Raw genomic sequence first — 13,668 nt, forward strand, 5'->3', positions numbered from 1 at the left:
GTTCCTCCAGTAGTCTGAAAAACATCACATTTTACTCATGATAATTTCAGGCTGAAGCAATATAAAGCACATTTTGAGACTTTACCGACATGTTGTGCAGGTAACACTTACCTCGCTGCTTCAAGAAGTTCGTCCTTCTTGTATTCACCTGTGTGATTGCAAAAAATCATATTATTAGTGTTATGAACAGAAAGAAAATACTGAAAGTCCACACCCTACTGGGTAATGAAGCACTGACGCTCGTAGCTGAAGACAAAAGCATCACGACTGCCTTGGAGACTGGTTACAAATCATACGGAGCCATTTAAATAACCAATCACTGCACACATACTGCCTTTAAATACAGTTACTCTGATGACAGCATCAAGTGCCAGGTTTCCCCATTTCATGATCACCACCTGTTTTTGACTGCAAATGTTTATGATTACAGATTCTTTAATAATTACAATTATTTTCACCACTAACTGCATATTTTAAATGAATTCCTATGACTTATAGTTAAGATTTACTCCAACTTGCTTAAGCTATCAACTCAAAAGCACATTTATTAAAATTATATTGCAGCTGAGGAAACAACATCTCTATTTACCAAGTAATACAATTCAAAGAATTAATTTGCTGCACAATGGAAAAGGGGCAAAGTTTAAATATACATTAATACTAGTAAAATATACAAAGCGGTTTTCATGCCTTGTGCTATTGACGAAAGTCAAAGAGGTATCTAAATCCTCTTGGGGGTGAACAGGCAGCTTTTTAAGATTTTTTTTCCCCCCTTGGAGCCACCAGCAACAGATTAGCCAAGTGTGGCACTGGGTTATCAAATAGGGGTGTGAGCTCAGTTGAAACAAGGCCAAATGTTTCTATGGCAATAGAGGCACTAGGCAAAATAATTCCTTTAAAATTTGCCGAGTTTATTTTAGGCAACAGATATTCTCTATTAGAACACAAGAAGGGAAAGCAAGGTAATGTGTGCAGTACAAAGGAAAGAGAGCAAGTTTCTGTGCTTAATTCAAACATTACCAAGTTTGTGCTGAGTGCAATAAAGGCTCATAAAATGGGGATTGATATCTATCGCTGCTTAGCACGTGTGCTTACACGTTTACATACACTCATGCACAGGCTGATTTTCTAACAGACATGGTGGTGCTACTTTCTTTATACAAAATACTAGAATTAAGATGGTAACCATGGTGACACTAGCTCAATTCCCTGAGCATTGGCTTTGTCAAAAACTGCCATGGAGCCTAGCTTAGATGTAGAAGAAATATATTGAAGATAGATTTTTGTAAAGCCTGTTCATGAAAAGAAAAAATTCAAGATATGCTTTCAAATGGAATTTACACAATGCCAATACAACTGTATCAATTGATTCTTCAATTTGTAATAATTTAACTGAATATAGAATATCAATTTTTTTTAATAACAAGTTTAATACACAAGATAGCACATTTCTTCATTTGGTTTTATCCTTTTGAAGTTCAATTAATTCTCCTACCTGACAGTAATACTATAAATTTTGCATTTAATGTTATTCACATTCTGAACTCAACAATATTGAATGGTCTAGATTTCAATATAAGAGGGAATTTTAACATGTAATTTAATGCCAAAACAATTCGATGTTCAGGAAAAATATACTCTTAAAACGAGCAAACAAGTTCTCATCTCTACAGCAAAAGATCCGGCAATACGTATTTTTTCTCGAAATAAACCAGATAGCCAGCCCAACAGCAGATTTGTCAACCATCACACTTGCACAGATCAGAGGTGCGGAAGTAGCAGCATTGCTGTGGGCCAACTGAAAAGGTTGTACCAAAATATACAATTGCAGCATTAATACTGTGGCCATTTTTGTGCTTGTTAATCGCATCTGCAAATAAAGACTTGTAGATGGGACATGCTCCTACTGACGCTGGCGGGGAAGGTTCAGACGGTGAAGATGACAGTCCTTCCGAGGCTGCTTTTCTTTTTTCAGTGTCTCCCGAATTTTGTCCCACAGGCTTTTTTCAGAAGTATGAATGTGGCGATATCGAGGTCTATATGGGCGGGTAAAACCCCGAGAGTAAAGAGGACACTCCTGGAACAGGCCCGCAGGGAAGGGGGATTGGCTCTCCCGAGCTTTATTAGCAATTGCTGGGCTGCCAACATATCGATAGCCAGGAAGTGGGAAGTGGGGGAGGGGTCGGTCTGGGGGCGGATGGAGGCAGCATCCTGCAAAGGAATGAGTCTGGAGGCTTTACTGACGGTGCCCCTGCCGTTCTCGCCGGCTCAGTACTCCACAAGTCCTGTGGTGGTGGTAAACCTGAGGGTGTGGGGTCAATGGAGGCAGCATATGGAGGACCCTGAAATCAGGAGTGTGGGTCAGCGATATGGTACAGTTTCTCAGTCTGGAGAAAATCAAGTTCACTTGGAGAGGATCAATACAGGGATTCCCCCGGAATTGGCGGCCGTTCATCGATTTCTTTAACAAAAACTGACCGTTAGCAGTAAGGGGGGAAAGAGAAAAAAGGGGGGGAGAAACTAGGAGACATGGTAATGTTAAATAAGGACAGGGAATTTAGTATACGGGTAATTGGGACAGGGCGGGAGAAGTGAGGTACGTGGTTTATTGTTTGTTGTTATTTTAGGGGGTATTTTGTGCATCGACCCGCGAGGTTGTTTTAGAAATGTCAATATGTTAAATTGTGAAAATTACAAATGCTTCAATAAAATATTTTCTTTTTAAAAAATCACCTTTTAGAACCTCAGTGTGTTCCAATATGCTTTACAGCCGACAAAGTAATTTTGAAGTATAGTCAACACAGCAATGTAGGAACCACGGCTGTCAATTTCTGCGCAACCAACTCCCAAAACAGCAATGTGATAATGACAAGATCATTTGTTTTTGAGATGTTGATTGAGGTATAAATATTGACCAGCACAGGAGGCATTAATGTAACCACCCAGACAATTTCCGCTCTCCAATATTGTTGTAACTAATAAAGGTTTTAAGCAAATGAAAACAAACAAAATTATTTTTAAGCTTCCAGGGATTTTGGATTTGCTTGCAGCAGGGACTATGATGATGGAGTTTAATTCCTAGAGACTGGCAATCCTGGAGGGTTGGCAACCCTAGGAATAGAATCAGAGAATATACAGTGCAGGAGGCCTTCCGGTCCATCGAGTCTGCACCGGCCCTTGGAAAGAGCACCCTACTTAAGCCCACGCCTCTACCCTATCCCCATAACCCAGTAACCCAATCTAACTTTTTTGGACACCAAGGGGCAATTTACCATAGCCAATCCACCTAAACTGCACATCTTTGGACTGTGGGAGGAAACCAGAGCACCGGGAGGAAACCCACGCAGACACGGGGGGAAAGTGCAAACACCACCCATACACCAGTCACCTGGGGCAGGAATTGAACCCGGGACCCTGGAGCTATGAGGCAGCAGTGCTAACCACTGAGCCACCGTGCCGCCCAAATAGGGCATTCAATTGATTCAAAGGTAACAGTACAATCACAACTGAATGTAAGACTGTTCTGTGAACCACCTCAATAGTTTGACACATAAACATGCAAAAAATGAAAGAAAAGAGCAACAACCCCACCAAGCCTCACTCAGCCAGTTTCCGAACTCTGACACCACTTGCTAACCACTGACTCTCCTTGCAGACACAAGTGTGTGGTAATCATTTTTTTCAGAAATCCACTTATAAATCAGAGGTTAACCAAACATCATGTCATATCGACCGCAGAATTGCATAAGAAAAATCCTATTTTCTGGATCACAGCCATCAATTCACAGAGTGAAGGAGATAAGAAGCTGAATGAAAATGAATCCTTCAGAAACCTGATGAAAGCATAAAGACGATTTTTAAAAATCCAGGATAGAGGAGCATCTGAAATCTTATTTGACTATTATCTTGTTCATATCAACTTTTGCTCTGACTTTTGCCTTCTACATGCCTGAACCATCATCAGGTCAAAAACTCAAGAATTATTTTGGTTGGCATGCCCGATACATTTTTCCCTGATACAAAGTAGCCTGTAGTTATAAAGGGAAAATTAATTTTCATTTAGACTGAAGCAGTCTTTGCAACAGCTTTCTTGAACAATATGTTTTAGAACAAACAAGGCAACTGGATTAAGTTAAGAGTAACAAACCAAAATGTGTCAATAATCTGATAAGAAGAAAGCAACTTGCAAATAGTGACCAGATGATTGAACTAGATATTAGATTAAAAAAGGAAAGTCACAAACCTAGGCTTTAAACTTAATTCAGCTGCACTTCAAAAGGATGAGAAATAAATTGATCACAGTAACAGGAAGGAATTGTTAATGACTGAACCTGCAGATAAACAATGGGCTGGACTAAAAGTATCTGGTATGATACAAAATGGTTCCAGCACAGGAGGGTAACTCAAGTCAGTTGTGTCCATGCTGGCTTTTTGAAAAAGCAATGCAGCTACTCCCGCTCCACTGCAATTTTCCTGTAACCATGCAACTATTTTATCTTATAATTACCAATTTCCTTTTGAAAGCTATTATCGAGTCTGCCCCCACTCTTGGGCAGTGCATTCCACACCACAACGACTCATTGCATGAACGGGTGTTTCCTCATGTTTCCTTGGATAAGGGGCTGGGTCAACTCAGTGGGCTAGACAGCTGGTTCGTGATGCAGGACAAGGCCAGCAATTCCCGCACCAGCTGATAATTCTCCCTGTGTACCCGCACAGGCGCTGGAATGTGGCGACTCGGGGCTTTCATAGTAACTTCATTGCAGTGTTAATGTAAGCCTACTTGTGACAATAAAAAGATTATATTATCCTTTGGCATTCACTTTTTAATCAGTATCCTCTGGTTCGACTGATCTGTCAATAGAAACGGGTTCTCCATATGTACTCTGTCCAGAACCCTCGTGAGCATGTCTTTTAAATTTCCTCTCAACATTTTCTTCCACAGGGAGAACAGTCCCAGTTTAATAATAATAATAATAATCTTTATTAGTGTCACAAGTAGGCTTACATTAAAACTGCAGAAGTTGTGAAAATCCCCTAGTCGCCACACTTCGGCACCTGTTCGGGTACACTTTGAGGGAGAATTCAGAATGTCCAATTCACCTAACAAGCACGTCTTTCGGGATAATTTTGTGGGAGGAAACCGGAGCACACTGAGGAAACCCACACAATCATGCAGACTTCGCACAGACAATGACCTGAGCTGGGAACCGAACCCGGGCCCCTGGTGCTGTGAAGCAATAGTACTAACCACTGTGCTACCGTGCAGCCCATTCAATTTATCATCAACATAACTAAAGTCATTTATTTCTGGGACCAATTACATAAATATTTTCTGCACCTTGTTCATATTCTTCCTTAAGTGTGGTGTCCAGAATTGGGCACAATACTCCAATTGAAGCTAAACCAATGTCTTATAAATAGTGACCACAACTGCCTTGCTTTTATACTCAATACCTTGATGAATAAAGCGCATCCCATCGGCCTTATTAACCTATTTCTCAATTTGTCACCTTCAACGATTTGTGCATACATACCTCCAAATATCGTCCCACCACTGAGGTTAAACTAGCTGGCCTGTAATTGCATGACTCATGCTTTTCTTCACACCCCCTCTGAACTTTCGATATTCAGCCTGGCTCTCATTCGAATTATTAACCTAATATTTTTCACACATCTATTAAGCAGTCATGACCAACAAATGAGGTAAAAGATAGCATCAAGCTAAAAGAAAGGTCTTTCGCAGAAACTAGGATGCTCGTTTGCTGGGGGTTGCTCATGAAGCTTTGTCAAGTTGCTGCAGTGCATCCAGCAGAGAATACACAGCTGCTCTGGTATACCGATAATGGAATAAGGGTTGGCAGGGTTGTAGAGTGTTATTGTTCAGACTTTTGGATGAGGTGCTGAACAAGTAATCACACATTGTTGATGAACTAATCAAATAACTCAATGTTTCCTTAAAATTTTGTTTACCATTTTTTTCTTCTCAGCAAAAGTTTCAAATAAGCTTTTAAGGAAATCTTTACAAATACTAATGATTTAACTTATCGGTTGAACTGTCTTACGTCTTTTAATTCCAATATTCATTTCCTACTTGAAGGTTTCAGCTACTCAAGTCTGGATTTGAAGTTTTTGTCCAGAGTGGTACCCGTTAGCTGAAAGCAAGGCTTGCAGTCTCCACATCTGCAGCACACTCAATTTCTAAGATTCATCATTAGCATTTAAACTAGCTAACTAATAGGAATATTTCACTGCATTACAAAATCCATTTAGTTATTTCTCAATTATTTGAAAGAAAGCAAATTTTAAATGCTTTATTCAGGTAAAATTTGTTTAAAATATTTGAATGATTGATTTAGGCAGAGAAAGGAAAAACATGGCAGGCCTTGGTAATTACACATCTGTTCTAACTTTAATTGCTTTTGAATACTCTACAACGCGAGTGTACTAAGCTGCCAAAGATAAATAGCATCTTCCTCATCTTAATTACCTCTTTAAAAACAATCAACTGAATTTGGACAGTAAACAGCCTCTTCTCACCTGCACTTTCTTAAAAATAAATTTTAATTAAAGCCACCTGCAAAATAAGAGATACGGGGACAAACGGGTGGAGGGATGAAGAGACAGATACACACTTCAAGCATCAACGGAATCAAACAACAAATTTAATACCTGATGTTTGCAAGTTCCATATCATTGCTGCCAAGTCAGGGTCATTCCCTCTTAGTGCGATCAGATCCATGCACTTTGCTCAATGATGGGCAGACATACGTGGAATCCAACACTGAGCCATACCGCAAATTCCACTTGCTTTACAGTCTCAGGTTTCCTCTTCGCTATTCTGGAAAATCTAGGTTCTTCCATACGTTATGCCAGATATAAGAATCTATGCTGAAAAAACACCTACACAACCCCATTTAATGCTCTCAAACCTCGATTCCAATTCTGCCAATGTCAGGCCTAATTCTAGCTGACATCTGCGGTGGATTGGCCACGTTCACGGATGTATACCAAAAACCTTGTGTATAGTGAACTGGCTATTACGTCACAACCACCTGGACATCCGCACCTCCATTACAAGAATACACAAGTGGGGACGCTCGCTGATGTTTGCACAATGTTCAGCACCATTCACGACTCATCGGATATTGAACAGTCCATATCCAAATACAGCAAGACTTGGACGATATCAAAGTTAAATTCATGTCATGGAAGTGCCAGGTGATAAAGCAGCTACTTGATTGACACACCATCAACAAACATTTAACCACCCCCCCCACCACCACCGACGAACGTGTGTACCACCCACAAGACTACTGGGCGGCACGGTAGAACAGTGGGTTGCACTGTTGCTTAACAGCTCCAGGGTGCAAGGATTGATTCCCGGCTTGAGTCACTGTCTGTGTGGAGTCCGCACGTTCTCCCTGTGTCTGCGTGGGTTTGCTCCGGTTTCCTCCCACAAGTCCCGAAAGACTAGCTTCTTTGGTGAATTGGACATTCTGAATTCTCCCTCTGTGTACCCGTACAGGCGCTGGAATGTGGCGACTAGGGACTTTTCACAGTAACGTCATTGCAGTGTCAATGTAAGCCTATTTGTGACAATAAAGATTATTATAAGATTATTATAAGATGCACTGCAGGAATTTACCAAATTCAAATGCTCAGGCAGCATTTTCCAAACCCATGACCACTATCATCTAGAAGGACAAAAGCAGGCACATGGGAACATCATCACCTGGAGGTTCCCCTCCAAGTCATTCACCATCCTGACTTGGAAATATATTGCCGTTCCTTCACTGTTGCTGGGTCTAAATTCTGGAACACCCTCCCTACCAGCACTGTATGTGTACCTGCACCACAGGGACTGCAGTGGTTCAAGAAGACAGCTCACCTCCAACGTCTCAAGGGTAACTAGGGGTGGGCAATAAATGCTGGCCTAGCTAGTAATGCCCAAATCCTAGAAATGAAAAGAAACCTGCAAGCAAGATATGAAGATGGCAGATACTGACAACTGTGAGGTAATTGCTGACGGCTGTGACCTCAGAAGGTTGACTGTTAGGAAGGGCACTTAAGAGATCAGCAGAAATAAAAAGCTCAGCTGGCTGAGAAGAGGGCCCAGAGAAAACAGAGGCCAGTGAATCTGGCATTCTCTCAGCCCACTGTCTTCATTTGCAGCAAATGTGGCAGAGACTACCATGCCAGAATGAGGCTCCGGGGTCACACCAGGCAATGCTTAACACAGAGGTGGCCACCAAGGCATAAACCAGTCACCAAATTGAGGGCCTGAATATTAACTCTTACATGGTCCAAACATCCATTATGAAGTTGTATCCTTTGATTGTGCAATGTCACAAAACTCTGCAATCAACAATTTGGAGACAGTTTCGACAGCACTTCGGGTTGGGAGCAGGGTCAAGGGAAATGCCGATTCGGGGGAACCATAGGGAGCCAGGGAAGTGGGATGGAAATTTTCGGAGATGGGAGGAGAAAGGAATTAGGACACTAAAAGATTTGTTTCTTGGGGGTCGTTTTGCAGGATTGAAGGAACTGGGAGCGAAGTATGGGCTGAAGCAGGAGGAAATATTTAGACACATGCAGGTTCAAGACTTTGCCAGAAAGGAGATACAGAGCTTCCAAATAGAGCCAGCTTCCACATTGCTGGAGGGGCTGCTGACGCCAGGGGGACTGGAGAAGGGGGTTGTATCGGCGGTTTACAGGGCTATTTTGGAGGAGGAGAAGGCGCCGCTAGAAGGGATCAAGGCAAAGTGGGAGGAAGAGTTGGGAAAGGGTATGGAGGAGGGGTTCTGGTGTGAGGTGCTCTGAAGGGTGAACACCTCCACCTCGTGTGCAAAGCTGGGGCTGATACAGCTGAAGGTGGTGTATAGAGCGCACCTTACAAGGGCAAGGATGAGCCGGCTCGTTGAAGGGGTAGAAGATGTGTGAACGCTCGGGGGGGACCACGTTCATATGTTTTGGTCCTTCCAAAGCTGGAGGATTACTGGAAGGAGGTTTTTAGGGTAATCTCGGGCAGTGTTGGATTAGCCAGGGTTGGAAACGGGCGCGGAGGTAGATGTTGTAGCCTTCGCCTCGTTGATCGCCCAAAGACGGATCCTGTTAGGGTGGAGATCAACCTCTCCACCCTGTGCCCTGGCATGGTGGGAGGACCTGCTTGGATTCATGACTCTTCAAAAGGTCAAATTTGAACTGAGGGGAAGGATGGAGAGGTTCTACAATTCATGGGCGTTATTCATTTTGCACTTTCAAGAATTGGATCACATTGAACACTGTGGGGTGGGGGGGGGGAGGAGGAGGAGGAGACTGTATGTGTTAATGGTGACTATGGGTGATTCCTGATTCCTTTTTGTCATTTGTTTATGTTAACATGCGGGTTAATGTCTGGGGTTTGGTGGGAGGATGGGATCGTTGTTGATATGGGGATTGACATTACATTCGTTACTGATTATTGTTGGGTGTAAATCTGGGAGAAAATGTGAAAAGGGCGAATAAAAATATATTTTTTTTAAACTCTGCAATCAACGCATTAAAAGACTGGTATTTTTCCCTGTACAGATGAACATGATGCACATGATCTTAAGTACCAAACTACATCTTACACTGGATCATGAGAAAACTCTATGAAAGGCCTGCATGTGCAGTTTAAAGCAATTGCAAGTAATGAATATACAGTTCCATTAATAGTTTATTTTTAAGAAAACAAGCCATTTTGCAGTGCTGTCATCTGAGGGAAAATGAACAAAAAATGTTAAGGAACACACTTTCTTACTTTTCTTCAAAAATAAGCTACATTTTGTTCTTAAAATCTTTAATAATTTTTTTGTTATAATTTGTTAATGGGGCGTGGGCGTCGCTGGCTGGGCCAGCATTTATTGCACATCCCTAATCGCAGTTAAGAGTCAACATTGCTGTGGGTCTGGAGTCACATATAGGCCAGACCAGGTAAGGACGGTAGATTTCCTTTCCTAAAGGACATTAGTGAGCCAGGTGGGTTTTTACGACAATCAACAATGACAGAGCTGCCAGCCTTTTGCAACAGAAATTAGTGTTCCAGATACCAGAAATCAGTATTTTGGCAGTAAAATTGGTATTTTCATTTTCAAAGAAAAAATGCCCACCAATCTGAATCTAAAACAAGATGTACATCATGAGTTGGTGTTTTCAAATTAAGTTTCAAACATTCTAATAATTCAGTAAACATTCAGTAAATTTAATAATAAATTCTATAATACTGCACAGAGAACAATGCAGCAGGATTTAAATTACTAATTTTTTGGTTTTTAAATGATTACAGATGGATTCCTGATTCCCAGAGAGCACAATAGAACTAAAGGCTACCTTCCTGACAACTACGAAACATTTTAAATTTGCATCACAGCACACCATACAATTTTCAATGCTGACAGGTGTGATTGTGTAGTTGACCCTCGACGTGATTTTTTTTTTATCCCACTAAAGGATTGTACTGGCACCTTGAAGCAAGACCGCGCAAAGGATCACATACATGCTCTGTTCAGGGCGGAGGGGGGAATGAGAGTGCGGGACCTCGGCGCGGGGCCCTGTCTTCTAGCAGCAGCTGTCGCCAAGGAAACCAGTCGCAACAGCGAGCGCTGAATAGCGAAACGCTCAGGGAGGAATGCATTCACTTGTCGATCAGCTCCAGAACAGACCGAGCAACTCAAAACTAAACATTCTTGAGGCATTGTTCTCCATACCCAGCACTGAAACTGCATTCCCTACAATCTATATCGCATGACGTATCTCTCAATCATTACCATCAAGCTAGCGAATCAACCCTGGTTCAATAAGAAGTCAAGAGGAGCATGCCAGGAGAAGCACCAGGGGTGCCAAGCTGGAAAAGCTATAACACAACTACCCAAACAGCGAAAGCAGCATGCAATTGCACAACCAAGAGATTTGATCGAGCTCTGCAGTTTTACCACATCCAATCATGAATTGCGGTAGATAATTAAACCAGGATGGAGGAAACCCCATGAACATCCCTATACTTGATGGTGGCAGTACCTAGCAGTATAAAAGACAAAGCTCTAGTATTTTCAGCCATCTTAATTCAGAAGTACTGAGAGAATAACCCATCTTAGCTTCCTCCTTTAGGCAAGTCAATTTAAACAGCAGAATATCAAGAAATGGCTGAAGGCACTTTGTACAACAAAGATTATGGGTTCCAACAACATCCCGGGTATAGTACTGTAGAACTGTATTCCGCAAGTAGCTGAGTCTCTAGCCACGCTGTTCAAGTTTAGTGACAACACCCAACAATGTTGAATATTGCCCAGCTATGCCCACCCACAAAAAGACAAATCTAATCAGCCATCAGTCTACTACCATTCATCAGCAAAGAGATGGAAGGTGTCATCATCAGTGCTATCAGCACTTGCTCTCCACTAACCTGCTCGTTAAAAAATAAAGACAGAGACTTCGGTGGCGGCCTTGAAGGAGTAGGTTGCATATTTGGTGGCTCCCGCTCGGGTCGGACAGTTGGACCTTTTCCCCTATTTTTTCTCGGATTTTACTTGGAAAATTGTGAGTGGATGCGACCATAAGGAGGATATCAGTGCATGGATAGGCCGACCAGGAGTGCTCACAAAGGAAGAAATAGGTGAACGGAAAAGGGGTGGGTTGAAGCTGCAGTGGAAAAAGCATGGCGGATGACTGGAGTCCTGGCTCGGCGTTCAACAGTCGACGGAGCAGTTGATAAAGTTTATCCAAGAGGGCTTCGCCAAGCAGAAACAGGAATGCTTGGACCCCCAATTAGGAAATTGATTGCTTGGCTGGACAGAGATTGGATGAAGATCAAGCGACCCAGAAAGTGGCGAAGACACTGACCGAGCTTGAGGAACACCAAACAGCAATGGAGGTGGAGGTGGGGATGCTGAGAGACCAGCAGAAAAGGCTCCAGGAGAAGGTGGAGGATCTAGAGAATAGGTCCCGTCGGCAGAGCTTGAGGATCATTGGTCTCCCGGAGGGGTCCAAAGGAGCAGGTGCAGGGGCATATACAGCGGGTATGCTCAAGAAGCTAATGGGGGATGGGATGTTCACCTGACTCTTGGAGGTGGACAGGGCGCACAGAGCACTAGGGAAGAAGCCGCGTGTAGGTGACCACCCCCCCCCCTCTCTCCCCCCCTCCCTCTCTCCCCCCCTCCCTCTCTTCACCCCCCTCTCTTTCCCCCCCCCCCCTCTCTTTCCCTCCCTTCCCGAGGGCAAGGGTGGTGAGATTTCACAGGTACCTGGATAAAGAGCGTATTTTACGGTGGGCCAGGCAGACACGGAGCTGTAAGTGGGAGAACAGCATCCTGCGCATTTACCAAAACCCGAGCGCCGACGTAGCCAGGAGAAGAGCAGGATTCAACCAAGTAAAGTCGACCCTTTTCAAGAAGAAGGTGAAGTTTGGACTGCACTATCCGGCCCGTCTTTGGGTCACCCATGAGGAGCAACACTTCTATTTTGAGTTGCCCGAGGAAGCGATGGACTTCGCTAGAAGGAAAGGGCTGGCAGGGGACTGAGGTGTTTGAACTTTGCTGCTGTGTTTACGGTAAAAATGTTTTTGCACTATATTTGTAATGCCTTTTATATCGATCCTGGAGCTGCCGTGTTTTTATTTTGTAAGTTAAAGTTTGCATTTGTACTGGTGGGGGATGGAGGTGTGCATTTTCGATGTGGGGTTTTTCTTTTCTTTTTGTTTCTTTCGGTTAACTGGGCTGGGAATGTTTTCTCTTGAATAGGTGTGTCCGAGCAGGGGAGAGGGGAAACAATAGGTGGGAAAATGTTTGGCGCTATGGGCGGGGGCAATCAAGCTAGCTGGGTGGGCTGGCTCACGGAAGTGCAGTGGGGGGTGAGCAGATGTTATGCTTGTTGAAGGGAGCTGTTTTTAACTGTGCTGTTGGGGGGGGGGGGGGCCTTCAACGCAGTCATTGACCCAAGGCTAGACCGGTCAAGCTCAAGGACAGGCAGGGTGCCAGCAATGGCAAAGGTGCTAAAGGGGTTTATGGAGCAGATGGGGGGGGGGGTTGGAGTGGACCCATGGAGGTTTGGGCGGCCAAGAGTAAAGGAGTTCTCTTTCTACTCACATGTACATAAAGTGTACTCCCGGATTGACTTTTTCCATCTTGAACAGGGCTTTAATGGACACTGAGTACTCAGTGATCACAGTCTCGGATCATGCCCCGCACTAGGTGGACAGACAGGTGAGCAAGGAGTGTGGCCAGCGCCCACGTTGCAGATTGGATGTCGGACTGTTAGCGGATGAGGTGGTGTGCGGGCAGGTGAGGAAATGCACCCAGAACTATCTGGAAGTTAATGACATGGGGGAGGTCTTGGCAGCGAGAGGCGGTCAGAGGGGAACTGATTTTGATACGGGAGAAGGTAGGTAGAGCCGAGATGGATCGACTGATCGGGGAAATACTTCAGGTCGACAGGAGATATGTGGAGGCCCAGAGGCAGGGCTTTTAAGGGAACGACGGAGGCTACAGGTGGAGTTTGGCTTGTTACCTACAGCGAAGGCGGTGGAGCAGCTGAGAAAGGAGAGGGCGGGGGGGGCAATATATGAGTATGGAGAGAAGGCCAGCAGAATGCTTGCGCAGCAGCTCAGAAAGAGGGAGGCAGCCAGGGAAATTGGGAAAGTGAAGGACAGAG

At 43.7% G+C, this 13,668-nt stretch overlaps 1 protein-coding gene across 3 annotated transcripts in view; it reads right to left on the minus strand.

Annotated features, from left to right (window-relative positions):
* The window catches only part of tnksa (tankyrase, TRF1-interacting ankyrin-related ADP-ribose polymerase a), a 181,252-nt gene that overhangs the window by 110,966 nt on the left and 56,618 nt on the right, over nucleotides 1–13,668 (minus strand). For all 3 annotated transcript variants that reach the window (XR_005461565.1, XM_038804500.1, XM_038804499.1), the window contains exon 4: nucleotides 112–148. Coding sequence is in view for 2 of the 3 variants with exons in the window: in XM_038804500.1 (XP_038660428.1) it covers nucleotides 112–148 (37 nt within the window). In the remaining variant the exon portion in view is untranslated. The remainder of the gene's footprint in view (nucleotides 1–111; nucleotides 149–13,668) is intronic.

The sequence above is a fragment of the Scyliorhinus canicula genome, chromosome 8 (genome assembly GCF_902713615.1).
Source record: "Scyliorhinus canicula chromosome 8, sScyCan1.1, whole genome shotgun sequence".
NCBI classification, from domain to species: Eukaryota; Metazoa; Chordata; class Chondrichthyes; order Carcharhiniformes; family Scyliorhinidae; genus Scyliorhinus; species Scyliorhinus canicula.